Source organism: Taudactylus pleione, unplaced genomic scaffold, assembly GCF_031769625.1.
Source record: "Taudactylus pleione unplaced genomic scaffold, aTauple2 ptg000113l, whole genome shotgun sequence".
In the NCBI taxonomy this organism is placed as follows: Eukaryota; Metazoa; Chordata; class Amphibia; order Anura; family Myobatrachidae; genus Taudactylus; species Taudactylus pleione.
The window spans coordinates 12,994,867-13,008,753 of record NW_028284515.1 but is presented as its reverse complement, the minus strand read 5'-3'; the positions used below and the strand labels follow the sequence as shown (position 1 = coordinate 13,008,753).

Sequence of the window (13,887 nt, the reverse complement as noted above, 5' to 3'; positions counted from 1 at the left end):
GGAAACTATGCAGTTTTTCAGTTTAGCACGGCCTTGCGGCCAGCACTTTAGTCAGAGAATGCCGGTTAGCACGACCAAACACCCAGCTTAAGGCGCAGTCACCGGAATTGTTTGACTTAAGCGTTTCTAGTCTGACGTAACAGCGCGGTCAATGGAATAGCTCCGGGAACTCCTTTCTGGGGCTATTCAGCATCCTGCTAAATTGAACCACCCCATCCCTATGTGACTGTTGGAGTTTAAATCAAATTGCCATAATTGCTCCTGATGTGCATGGAAAAACATTTATACAGTCACTCTCTTGCAGAATTGTACAGATCTCTGCCAGCACCGCCCCTATCTTGATACTTCGTCTCGTAACAGTCATTAGCAGGTCGCACAATTCCGCTGAACCAGTACTCAGTGAAATTTATCTACTTCCCAACACATGTTCCCTACCAGTTTTGCCTCTTCGTGTGCACTCAACTCCGGAGAATGCGCTGCGCAAAAACACACCAGATCTGTTTGCCAAATAACTTTCATTCAACTGTGCATTAGCCCCTTTGCGTCTACACAACTATATAAAAGGAAAAGTAGATGGCGAACATATAAGTGGATCATGATGAAAATGGTTTTACAGGTAAAAACACTTCCCACAGCAACTTCAGATTTTTCCCTTGTTTGATCCACACCACCTACTGTTCTATTACCTCTACAACAGTTTTCATAAAATGTCCTCAAGTTACATCTAGATAAGTAATTCTCAACTCCAACCCTAAAGTCCCCCCCACCGGGCAGATTTTCAGTATTAGTCTGTGGAAGCAGATGGGATAAATACTGATCTAGCATAATAGATCAACTTAACTGTTTGCGATTAAAGAAATCCAGAAAACATGACCTGTTGGGGTACTTGAGGACTGGAGTAGAGAACCACTGATCTAGAGGGAATTAGACATTCACCAAGCACAAAACACATTAACGCAGGTGACGAAAAGCTAAAGTAGCCAAAGTATAAAATTAATTTAGGGAAGATAGATCAAAGCAAAAACAGACAGGTGCTCTATTCCCATGGAGGACAACATGCTGGCTTGGTTACAGAGAGCAGACAGGCTAGATTGGGAGGAAACCTCATTACAACGTGCATATTCTTATGCAGTCATTGAGCAGATGTAACCTACAAGTAGACTAAAAAAAAAAAAGTTTTATAAATTTAATCACACAGCTATTAAATAAGGTGCTTATAAAATAAAATTTAGTTAGTGTCACAAGACGTGCTCAAACCAAAACAAATAAACACAATATAAGTCAATCAGCATTACCATTGGAAACTATTGTGTATTTGCCAGTCTACAAGCAACCAGATTATACTAGTGTGCCATTAAAACATTGCCCATTTCAGCATTTTTTTTTTTATTTTTTTTTAGAGCAGAGGTGGCCAACCCTTGTCTTTGAGAGCTACCAACAGTGCATGTTTTCCAGGTCTCCTCATAGAATCACAAGTGAAATAATTCGCTCCACCTGTGGATCTTTTCATAGATGTCAGTGAGTAATGACTACACCTGTGCACCAGCTAGGTCAGTGGTTCTCAAACACTGTCCTCAGGACCCAACACAGGTCACGATTTCCAGGTCACCCCAGCAAGTGCACAGGTGTATTCAATACTCACTAAAGGCCCCCCATACTCTGTGCGATATGCACCTTGCGATGCGACGACCGATCCAATGGCCGACATAAAGGGCGGTCCACATAGACGGAGCGATCGGGTGGCCGACCATCCGATATACCAGCACCCCCCTCCCCCACACGCATAGTGCTGCATGGGATCGTACATCGCTCCCCCAGTTCAACTGAACATGCAAAAATATCTGGAGGAGCGACGTACGTTCCCACAGGAGCGCGCATTGGCCGATATCATACCCACACACGGAACGATATAGCAGCGATAATGTTCCAAATCAGTCAGATCAGCTGCTATATAGCACAGTGTATGGGGGCCTTAACACATTTGAAAAGATTCACAGGTGGAGCCAATTATTTCACTTGTGATTCAGTGAGGAGACCTGGAAAACATGCCCCGTTTGGGGTCCTGAGGACAGAGTTTGAGAACCTGTGAGCTAGGTGTTTTGGAAAACGTGAACGGTTTGTAGCTCTGGAGGACAGAGGTTGGCTACCGCTCTTTTAGAGGAGAACTAGATTTATAATGGAATAGAATATAGTATTGAACCTCTTGGACATGACTCCATGCAAGAAACTTCTAATGCTCAGAATCAACTAAAGTTTTAAGAGATTTCCCTGCCGATTTCTAAATAACTATTTAAATGACGGTGACATAGCTTTTGCATTGCTGCAACCAAGTCATTAGTATCGTCCTCAGAGGTCTCGTTAGTCGTAAGCTCAGGAGAGGTGTTTGGGTCCCTGTACTTTATTGGGAACAGTCACATCACCATGCAGAGGATTGTAGGAGATGCTGATAGATTCAGTCACACAACGTAAAATAAAGGCACTTACCCACTTTGGTGTCATTATCCCAGTCCCACGCCTCCAAAATTAATGTAAAAGATCTCTGAAAAGAAAGAAAGTAGATTAAAAACAAATGTGTTAAAAAAGACAAAACCAGCACAGCTCTCTCAGGCACGTGCATTACTCATGGATGACAGCGAACAGTCTCTCCCATGGCATACTACAGATGTCTCCTCACTTACTGCTTCTCCGTATGCCATATGGCAGGGAGATGCCCAGCATGACAGACGCTCTGAGAGCAGTAGCGTATTTTTCTTTCAATTCTGCGTCTTAGTCGCATTGCAGATGCAGCGGAAAGCCGCTCACAGTGTATCAGAGACGCTGGGCCGCGACTTTAACCGCACAGGAATTGGTTTTACACACATACAAAGTGGCAGATGAAGCCCAGCAGGCGTATGTTAAAGCCACGGCCACCCGCATCAGAGCCTTTTTATGACGCACATTTTGAGCAAAAAAAAAAAAAAACTGGCCAAGTCACATGGGACACATCTGTAGGTACCAGGATTCAGAACTACAGGTCAGACATGTACTAAATCTCAACAAATAAGATGGGCAAAGAGATAGTCTTACAGGGAGCACAATTCATTCAATTATTAAAATATACAATGTAACATAATTAATAATTAAATACAGAGGGCAAAATACACAAATAAATAAGTAAAATCTGTATATCTCCGGTACTATTAATTGATGGAAGTGTATATATAAAAACAGAGTAAGTCCATATAGTGAACGGTGAGTAAAGCGCTCATATCATTAATTGGGATCAAGAGATTTAGTCATACTGCCGAAAATTCACACTCATCAGTACAAGGTGCTGAATTATAAACCAGCTATGCTCAAGCACTCTCATATAATGCAATCAGCCGGAAAGAGGGGAGGGGTGATAGAATCCTCTTTTACCCTCCTTTTGGAAGCTGGCATCCTCGTATTATGCAGCCACGGCAGTACCAGTGTGGTAGGTATAGCGCTTGGTCTCAGTTCTTTGGTGCATTTGGCAAAACAATATTGCCAAGCTGGGAACCGCATCTAATTAATTTCGGAGGACATACATAGTTTGGTGGCTTAGGTTTGCGCTAGGGTTTATTTTGTTGATCTTATGTATCAAACCTATACAGTATCTACTAAGGTATAAATCATAAATTAGCCAAAGCATCATTCATGTTTGCACAAATCTTTAGTAGGATGATTGGCAGCCTTAAGGCCCCCATACACTGTGCGATTTGCAAACGATCCAATCTCGTTTGAGATTTCCTTTGAACTCCTGGACTCTCCCGGTCAAACGATATTGTGCCCACACACAGAACGATTGTACAAACGGCCAAATGATATAGATATGTCATGTACGATATATCGTTTTTAGCAAACAACCTCACAATGCTTGAATTTAAATAATGGGAGGAAAAGTGACATCGATCAAAAATGGCCAAATTGTGTAAAAAAAAAAAAATTAAATAAATCGCACCATGTATGGGGGGCCTTTACATTTTTTGGCATGAACAAAATGCTGATATTCTAGGTTGCAGTGATTCAAAACGTTTGGGGACCACTGAAATAGGTGATTCCAGACACAAAAGAGGAAGAGGGGAGAATCCATCCAGTCCTATGACTAGGCCTACTTGTGTACTGATTGAGAACCCATATTGCAGAGACCAGTGCTCCACGTTAAAAACGAACATTACTGTGAATGCTGATGCTGCCTGTTTCACAAGTGAAGATCGCCAGTGCTGGTGTCCCCATCTACAGTATTGTATCCACAACCAATCACAGAGAAGTTTATTTTTGCATGCATAGGTTTACTTTGGTTCTTATGGACCATTGGACGAATTGACGACTACATTTGAGGTCACCAATATATCCAGCCCACCACTATTTTATAGAATAAACAATGCAGAATCCTAATACATGCGGCATATTTAGTCCTTTAAAAAACACTTAACATGGCACTCACTTCAACAAAACATTTAGGGGCAATGTGCCACGGAATATCCCATGTTTGCCTGTGTACATACAGTATGTGTCCTCTATGGTAGGATCAACATTGCAAGTTGTCCTATGTACCTGCACGGGGTGTGAGTAAAATCTAGCCATGCTGCTGGATGAAATGTGCCTCTGTGATGTTTGACAGCATAAAATTTGGAAATAAATTATCCATTAAATTGCCCCCTCACAGACTTTAGGGATAGTTTTTTTTTATTTTTACCAATAGGCTCCTGCAGTACTGACTGACAGAGAGCATTATTTTTTTTTATAGTTTTATTGATGGTGATAAATCATTTTGTTTTTTCCACTTTTGTAATCTCAATAACCCGTCAGTTTTCATAAAGCAATAGGCTCGTAACATTAGCAGTGCCATTGTCAGCAGAGTTAAAGCCGAGAGTTCCGAAGTGCCTGCATGGGAGCAGTGTTCTAAGTATGTGGGCTCGCTCTGGCACAGGAATTATGTTAAAAAGTAAAAGATCATGGGACGGATTTAGTAGAGCGGAGGTATTCAACGTACAGCCTTTAAGTTGCTGTGGAACTACACATCTCAGCTCACTCTGCCACAGATTTGCTATTAGATCATACTAAAACTGTGGCAGGGCATGCTGGGATGTGTTCCACAGCAGCTGGAGAGCCACATGTTGAATAACCCTGGTTACAGCACTAAGGTCTTGGGTTTAATTCCCACCAAGGACCTGTGTGGTGTTTGCATGGGTTTCCACTGGGTGCTACGGTTTCCTCCAACAACCCAATATAAAAAAACAAAAAAACAAAACACTAACCCTAGTCTGTGTGTACGTGCGAGAAGAAATATGGATTAGAAGATTTGTGAATGGCCCATTATTCTCTGTAAAGCTCTGCAGAATATGTGCACTATATAAATAACGGTTGATAAATAAGTCATGTGAGTATGCTGAAGTACAGCAGCAGTGTAATGCCGCGTATCCACTATGCGACATTATGACATCATCGTGCAAACGCTCAGTAATCTGGCACAAATTGCGCACACTGTCGGAAACGATCAGCGATGCGCGCTCCCGCTGGTCGCTTCCGACATCAATCATCGCCCGAACATGCTGGTCAATCCACCAACAACGACAGATTGACCATGTTCGGGGATGATTGATGGTGCCTACACTGAACGTTCAGTGTAGGCACAGCACAGACTGTTAAACGACTGCACGATTACAATGGCGTGATCGTGCAGTCGTTTCATAGTCTGCTAGTGGATACGCACCTTGTGACAGTACCACAGAGTGAGATTGTTAGCTCTGTGACAAGAGATTAGTATAGAAGTTGATAGTTCTATGTGGGATAAAAGCTTTTTCCCCCCAATGCATAGCAATCACAGGATTTGTAATGCCAAAGTAAATTTATCACAACTAAAACCAACCTATGTGATAAGAACATTTGAAATACTTAATAAAATAAAGATAATTATATTATTCAAAATCAGGATAGCCTGGTGGACATTAATTTCATCACTACACTTGATGCATATATACTACATGTACCCTAATGCTGTCAATGTCACATGTAAGGACACTTGTGAGCTAATGTATGGCTCCCTGGCACCTAAGATGGACAGAGAAACTGAGTCACAGGTACTACAAGATAGGCAGCATTAAAGATAACACTACCACAATCAGGCAAAAGGAAGGGGCCATTATTCCATTGAGGAGCTAAGGAGATGCTCTCTATAGGAAGTGATCTTCTGCTTTCTGTGTCCAGCGATGTTCAGCAGCACCTGGAAGGTGAGCACACCTCAGAGAACAGAGTGTGGAAACATGTGGAAGAACAGCCTCTGAATGGAGGAGGACAGAAGCTATGCTCATTACCTCTTGGGATCATTAAATATTCAGAAGCACATAGAACCCTGTCTTTGTAAGGAGTGAGCACATATCCTGTAGTGACTGCTTCCTAGCCTAAAAGGACAATGTAAAAGATGAAATCATGGACAAAAAGAACTAGTATGCATTTCACTAGTCCCAGATGCACTCTCCCATTGTCCTATAGAGGGGAGGGGGAAGAGTTATTGCAGCACATTAAACTTTATTTTGCTGTAGTGTCTAGAAAGATCACCAAACCATAACTTTATATGCATGTCATATAATACTAATTATATATCTATAAATCTCAAAACGTGGAAGGCAACCATCCAGCCAACCATCCATAAACTACATGTTCATAGGTATCCTATTTATTACACTGCTATTTTAAAGTGAACCGTGCAATGAACACACAATGGGCTATATTTACCACAATCATTAAAATGCAGATTGTAGTGTGATAATTCCGACTGCAATATCACAGGGATTAAAAATCCCATGCAGGGACAGAGCTTGTGATAAAGCTCTGTCCCTGCGAATCCCCTCCGCAGCCTTATCACGATATTTTTAATTAAAAATACAGTGACAAGATTCTGCGCATGCGCCGACTGGCCGCCGTTACCAATCCCCCCGCCAAAGTGACCCCCCCTTGCGCCCCTCCCTCCTCCTGCGACCCCCCCTTACTTTTACTTACCTCCGGTCAGGTCAACGCTGCTCTGGTGATGTCCTCCTTCCGGGGCTTTGGTCAGCTGGTCTCCCATCCAGCATTGTGACCTGGTCAGCTGTTTGATGTAGCAGTTGACCAGGGTCACAGTGCAGTAGCCGGGAGACTAGCTGACCGGAGGGAGGACATCACCGGAGCACCAATCACCGGCCCTGGATTCAGGCAAGTTTTTTTTTTACTATTTTTTTGTTGTTGCAGTGATCAGCTTGTGGTCGGTTTACACCACAAGCTGATCACTGGGGCCGGCTGCGGGCTCTGCCTGTTAGAGCAGAGCAGGAGTTCGGTAACCGGGGGAAAGCCTGTATAACGCCACCTCCAGGTGGCATTATCATCACAGGGCTTCCCCCGGGATATTTTTCACATTTTATTTTTAGTAAATCTCAGGCAGATTGCATTTGCCATTACAATTATGGGAAATGCGATCTGTTTACTAAAAATGTGTGATAATTAACTCTTGGAGTAGAATTTTACGAATTCTACTCCAATTGCCCTTTAGTAAATTTAGGTGAAACTAAACGAATGTGAAAGCACCGTTTTTCACTTTATTTTAGTAAAAATAATGTTAAAAAAACAGATCCCTAAGTGACACCAGCAGCTGTTTTGCCACAATACTAAAGATGGGTAAAGCTTACAATTATGCAACCCAGCAATGTGATATAGCGATACATCGCAAAGTATAGTTACATGCTGCATGGAACAGCACTGATGTGCAGCACCGCAGATGAGATGATTCAATGATAGTCGGCCAGCAATGATGGATTGGGCATAGATCGTATAGTGCAGTAGTTCTCAAACTCGGCCCTCAGGACCGCACACAGGTCACATTTTCCAGGTCAGCCAGCAGGTGCACAGGTGTAGTCATTACGAACTGACAGTTTAAAAGATCCACAGGTGGAGCTAATTATTTCACTTGCAATTCTGTGAGGAGACCTGGAAAACAAGCACTGTTTGGGGTCCTGAGGACAGAGTTCGAGAACCTGTGGTATAGTGTGTACTCAGCTTTAGTTATTAGAATAGCCATTTTTACAGCTGAGAAATACACTCCTTCTCCCCAACTGGTATTCTGTACCTCATGTACTACCCCCCTCTTCCTCCAACAGTTATTACATTCACATACTAGAATTATACGACACCTCAAACATGGTAGAGAAAAAGGTTTTGAGGATGAACCACTTGGATTCTTGTACACTGTACACACAATGTGTGGTCTGGTTTCCAGCACTGGATCATCAAGTCTGTCCACAGCAAGATAACAGATAATCCTCAAATGCTCTCAAGTCAAAGCACAAAAGGAGACCACTTCAGCCGCTTTGCCCCCCAACCTCACATGATTTTCCAGGGTCCTAACCAAGTGATTCTATCAAGCCCATATAATGCAGCGTATATTTCTCTAACACAACTAGTGTTGACACAAAGAAACGGTTTCTTCTGATTACTTTTTTCCTTTCGTACAATAGGCACCACATAGTTGGCAAGAGCAAAGGTGTGGGCAAACCCGACATTAATCCCTTCAAGTATAAACTTGACTAAAATGTTTCTGTAGAGTAAATGAAGTGTGACCAGGTCTAAACTTTGAATACTTGTGGTTTCCTCAATGTGTGTCGTGTACCTTACTTGTGGTTCTTAAGGAGGAACATTTTAATTATATTGCTCAGTCTATCGAGGGTAAATGTTCTAGTCCCCACACAGACACGCTGGCTGGCAGAAGTTACCAAGGTGGTAATTTTGTTACGATTTAATATGCATTTACTACAACGTCCACATCCAGGTGATCAGATAACAAAGTTACAAATAAAAAGAGAAATGAGAATTGCATATAGCAGTCACCAGCAATTTGCGGGTTTGCAGCTTGGCGCCACAAGTTCCAGCAGGTGATGCCAGAGAGGTTCTACAGTGGTTATGGAACCACAGGTATCCTAAAGCCTGACAAACAGGTTTAAGACCAGTCTTTTCTGGAGAACACCTAGTCAATAGACTTTCATTTCTTATTCTACATCTTTAAACCTTTAAGACTCTGCCCTTGTATGCACAGCCACTCCATAGTGCAGAGGTGGTAATATAGGTCCCTATAGCAGCCCTGAAAACATAGGGGGTTGTTGATTCAATTATTCTAACTGCCAGAAGGTGCCGCACTTTCTAATTGCCTGTAGGGTTGAGTCTAAAAATCTGCGCGTCCAGGGCAAGATTGGGGCGCAAAATAAAGTGCCCTTGCTAGTGTTTCCACAATGATACAGTGGCAACTCACCCCTCTGGTGCCAAACTGAGATGACCCCTTATTTTGAATTCCAAATTTTTAAACAACTATATTGCAATATTTTGCACAAGTCAATTTTCTATCAAATGAAAACTGATCTATGGGGCGATTCAATTGCAGATTGCTCCTGTAGCTCCCATTTTAAGTGACCATGAGCTATTCAATTGTTTCGGGTGACCAGTCCCGAGAGTGCACTTCTAGCACCCTAACGAGGTGGAAGCAGAAATCCACATTAAGAAGGGCTTTAGGGTTGGTGGTGAGTGCCGGGCTCGCCTTAAGTGCAGTGCGCCCAGCACTTGAGAAGCTTAATACAGCTAACCCCAAGCATTAGGGCGCAAGAATGCAGCCATCGCAACAAACACTGGGCTGGTTGTGCAAACAATTAAAATGCTTCCGGTCACTTAAGACGCCAGCAACAATTACATTCCGCCCTATGAGACACAAAACACATTCCTGGTTAAAGATCCACATAAAGAGGTGTCTTCACTTGACTTTGCTGTAGTCGCACCAAAACAGAACCTCTCAAGGCTCCTGGTCCCATGAGACTTTGCTATCGCCGGAGGTCTTTTTAGTTTGCAACATAGATGCATTTTCGGCAATGTGATGCGACTAGGATGAACCAGAAGACTGCGCTGTTTAATTTGATATGCGAGACTTGTATATTTGTGTGCACCAGAGTCTCTCAATCAGCATGCAAAGTGCTACGATGCAGCAGCCACAGCTTTTTTCCACGCAAAGTTCCATTTACAGTCTTAGCTGCATGCAGATATGAAAGTGTCACATTGCAAATAAAAAATTAATCAGTCTCCTGGTGTGCCCTAGTCACATCGCGACTTAGACACATTTTCAACAGGAAAAAAAAAAGACGCTCGGCACATCAAAAAGACACTAGGCCTATCAAGCTGCATGGAGAATTCAGGTTAGATGTGCAAGGGACTCAACTAAATTTGTGGACTTCAAAAGACTAAAATTTCTTCCATGCCTTTGGGATGACGCTGCTTCTTTGTAAACAGCAATGTCATGATGGATGTAGAGACATGAATATGCACATGTATACGCTTGGTGTCTGTTTTAGATATGTTTATGTGCATTCTATTTAAACAGTGTATACCTACTCTTACCTTGCAAAATCCATTAGGTTTCATATATTTCCCTCCAAGATTTAAGTCCCACTACGGCCAAAAGTTGAGAATGACACAAGTATTGATTTTCACAAAGTTTGCTGCTTGTGTTTTTAGACCTTTTTGTCAGATGTTACTATGGTATACTGAAGTAAAATTACAAGCATTTCATAAGTGTCAAAGGCTTTTATTGAAAATTACATTAAGATTATGCAAAGAGTCAATATGTGCAGTGTTGACCCTTTTTTAAAACCTCCAATTCTCCCTGGCATGCAGTCAACCAACTTCTGGGCCACAAACTGACTGATGGTCGCCCATTCTTGCCTAATCAATGCTTGGAGTTTGTCAGAATTTGTGGGTTTTTGTTTGTCCAGCCGCCTCTTGAGGATTGACCACAAGTTCTCAATGGGATTAAGGTCTGGGGAGTTTCCTGGCCACGGACCCAAAATGTCGATGTTTTGTTCCCAAAGCCCCTTAGTTATTACTTTTGCCTTATGACAAGGTGCTCCATCATGCTGGAAAAGGCATTGTTCATCACCAAACTGTTCTTTGATGGTTGGGAGAAGTTGCTCTTGGAGGATGTTTTGGTACCATTCTTTATTCATGGCTGTGTTCTTAGGCAAAACTGAGTGATCCCACTCCCTTATTGGAGAAGCAACCCTATTTAAGCTTTACTATTGGCATGAGACAGGACTGATGTTAGCGTTCGCCTTTCCTTCTCCGGACAAGCATTTTTCCAGATGCCCAAAACAATCTGAAAGGGGATTCAGCAGAGAAAATAACTTTATCTCAGTCCTCAGCAGTCCAATCCCTGTACCTTTTGCAGAATATCAAGTCTGTCCCTGATGTTTTACTAGAGAGAAGTGGCTTCTTTGCTGCCCTTCTTGACACCAGGCCATCCTCAAAAATGATTGGTCTCTGTACGTGAAGATGCACCCACACCTGCCTGCTGCCATTCCGGAGCAAGCTCTGCACTGGTGGTACCCCGACTGCGCAGCTGAATCAACTTTAGGAGACGGTCTTGGTGCTTGCTGGACGTTCTTGGGCACCCTGAAGCCTTCTTCACAACTATTGAACCTCTCTTCTTGAAGTTCTTGATGATCCGATAAATGGTTGATTTAGGTGCAATCTTACTAGCAGCAATATCCTTGCCTGTGAAGCCCTTTTTGTGCAAAGCAATGATGACTGCACATGTTTCCTTGCAGGTAACCATGGTTAACAGAGGAAGAACAATGATTTCAAGCTCCACCCTCCTTTTAAAGCTTCCAGTCTGTTATTCTAACTTAATCAGCATGACATAGTGATCTCCAGCCTTGTCCTCGTCAACACTCTCACCTGTGTTAACGAGAGAATCACTGAAATGATGTCAGCTGGCCCTTTTGTGACAAGGCTGAAATGCAGTGGAAATGTTTTTGGGATTAAGTTCATTGTCATAGCTGTACAGTAATTGGCCAATATGTGCACAGCCACAACATATAGTGCCAAACTGAATTCCCCCCCCCCCCAAAGAATCCAGATGCAGAGCCTTTAGCGACGGGAAGCCTGTGAGACGTGACAAATCACAGCACAGATCTCTAGAAATAGAAGTAATAGCGCATTTGGGCCTTTCAGTCGCATCAAGGAACGCTGCGCACACTAGTCTCTTTTGGCCAAGGAAAAAAAAAAAAAAAGCTATTGCATTCAGTCATTCATTACTTGTTCTCCCCTCGCCTATATTGTTTATACAGGTCAGAGACACCATTGTTTGATACATTAAATCCTCACCTTCCTGTTTTAGAAAAGTACTAGTCCTTTACATACAGTGGAAGCAGCTATTTTGTGGGATAAATATTAAGGAGCATAATTTTTTTTTTTTTTACTAGGAACCAGGGTACAAGTAAAGGTGCCTACACACATAGCGATGTGCTCACGTTCCCACAATGTGTACGATTTCCCCCTGAACTCTCCCTGGGAGCTCCCCGACAGTCGTGGGCACGATTTGGTCTGAAAAAGCTGCCAATTTGACCCACGATCTATCGTGCCTCCTAAACTGTCCAGTGCATCGTGACTTGAGATTGTCAGATCTGCCTTACAGGACGGCAGATCTGAAGATGCGATGTGCGACCTGCGGGAACAGGCATCGTGATAGTGAGTGGGGACTCACAATTTGGGTATATTTTACACGATCTGTTTCGATGCATCGGAATCAGCCAAATTGGGTAAAAAAAAATCGCCGTGTGTAGGCACCCTTACTTTTGTGAGGGATTGGACTTCTAATTAATGGATATGCTGCGTTCACATGTAGTTTGGACACCCAATTTACAGATAATCTATCCAAACAAAAAATAAATATTCAAACTCATCAGATATTGCAGTAAAGAATATTTCATACCTTGCTATACTCACTCAATCTCGAGTCTTTGGGAAAAGATAATAAAACAACACATAAGCAACTCCTTTCAGAGCACGTAGCTATCCTTCACCAGTGGCCCTTGGCTTTTTTGATACGGCGCTAGCAATGTGTGGCACTTGAAAAAAAAAGCCACACATGACCCATAAAGAGTTCCGGTTGCCCATTCCCGCTATAGAATGTCAGATTATCCTGCTAAGTGCAGGAAAATGCTCTATAGCCAAGGATGCTGGCCTGGCACCTTAAGAGGAGCACTGTACTCACTTTGGGCCAGACTCAGATTTAGGAGTGTAAAAAAAATTAAATACAAAAAAAAATAAAAATAGTAATTTTTTACCTTAGTAAAACCATGTTACGCTTCAGGAAGGGCAAATTTAAAAGCTGCAAAAAGATTTAGGGTCGGGTAGTAGACATGACCTAGCGTAAATGTTAATGTACAGTAAAAACAAAGCTAACTAGTATTCTCCACATGCAAAAACAGTCAGTAGTTCCCGGTATGCAAAAAAAAAAAAAAAAAATGCATTTGGACGTCGTGCGTTGCAATTTGGGGGGAGATGTAAGAGGAGGAGGTAAGTGCAAAATGTGCTGTAACCAGCACTTGACATTTACAACAGACCTCGGTATGTATGAAAGCAAATAACATAGAAAAATATTTTTTTTTTTCCTACGTTCTCTGCAAATATCTAACTATTCTGCTGTCACCAAGCTATTGTACGGGAAAGGAAAATCATTCAGGTGTTATTAAATAAGCAAACTTGTGGTTTATCGTTTTTTTCACATATCGGTAGGATTACCTGCCAGTATGTGCGCCAACATCGGGCAGCTTCTGAGGTCGTCCCAGGCTGCACACAAGATCCTGCGCATGCGCAGTGGAACCGGCATCTAGGCTCATGCACTGTGGGTCTTGCAGGGATCACTGGAGGGTAAGTTCTCTGCCCCACTCCGGTGACCAAGATGTTAATACATATGGTCATTATTGCTTCCTGCTTCACCTTAATAAGAAGCAGGAAGAGCTATGGTGGCACAGTAAGTACATGGTTTGTTACAAAAGCAAATTACGCCTTTTATTTGCTCCCAACTCTGCAGAAGAG

At 42.5% G+C, this 13,887-nt stretch overlaps 1 protein-coding gene across 2 annotated transcripts in view; it reads right to left on the bottom strand.

Moving 5' to 3' along the window:
- Positions 1-13,887, bottom strand: part of JAG2 (jagged canonical Notch ligand 2) — a 90,444-nt gene that overhangs the window by 52,187 nt on the left and 24,370 nt on the right. For both annotated transcript variants that reach the window (XM_088471249.1, XM_088471250.1), the window contains exon 3: positions 2,485-2,539. In XM_088471249.1, coding sequence (XP_088327375.1) covers positions 2,485-2,539 — 55 coding nt within the window. The remainder of the gene's footprint in view (positions 1-2,484; positions 2,540-13,887) is intronic.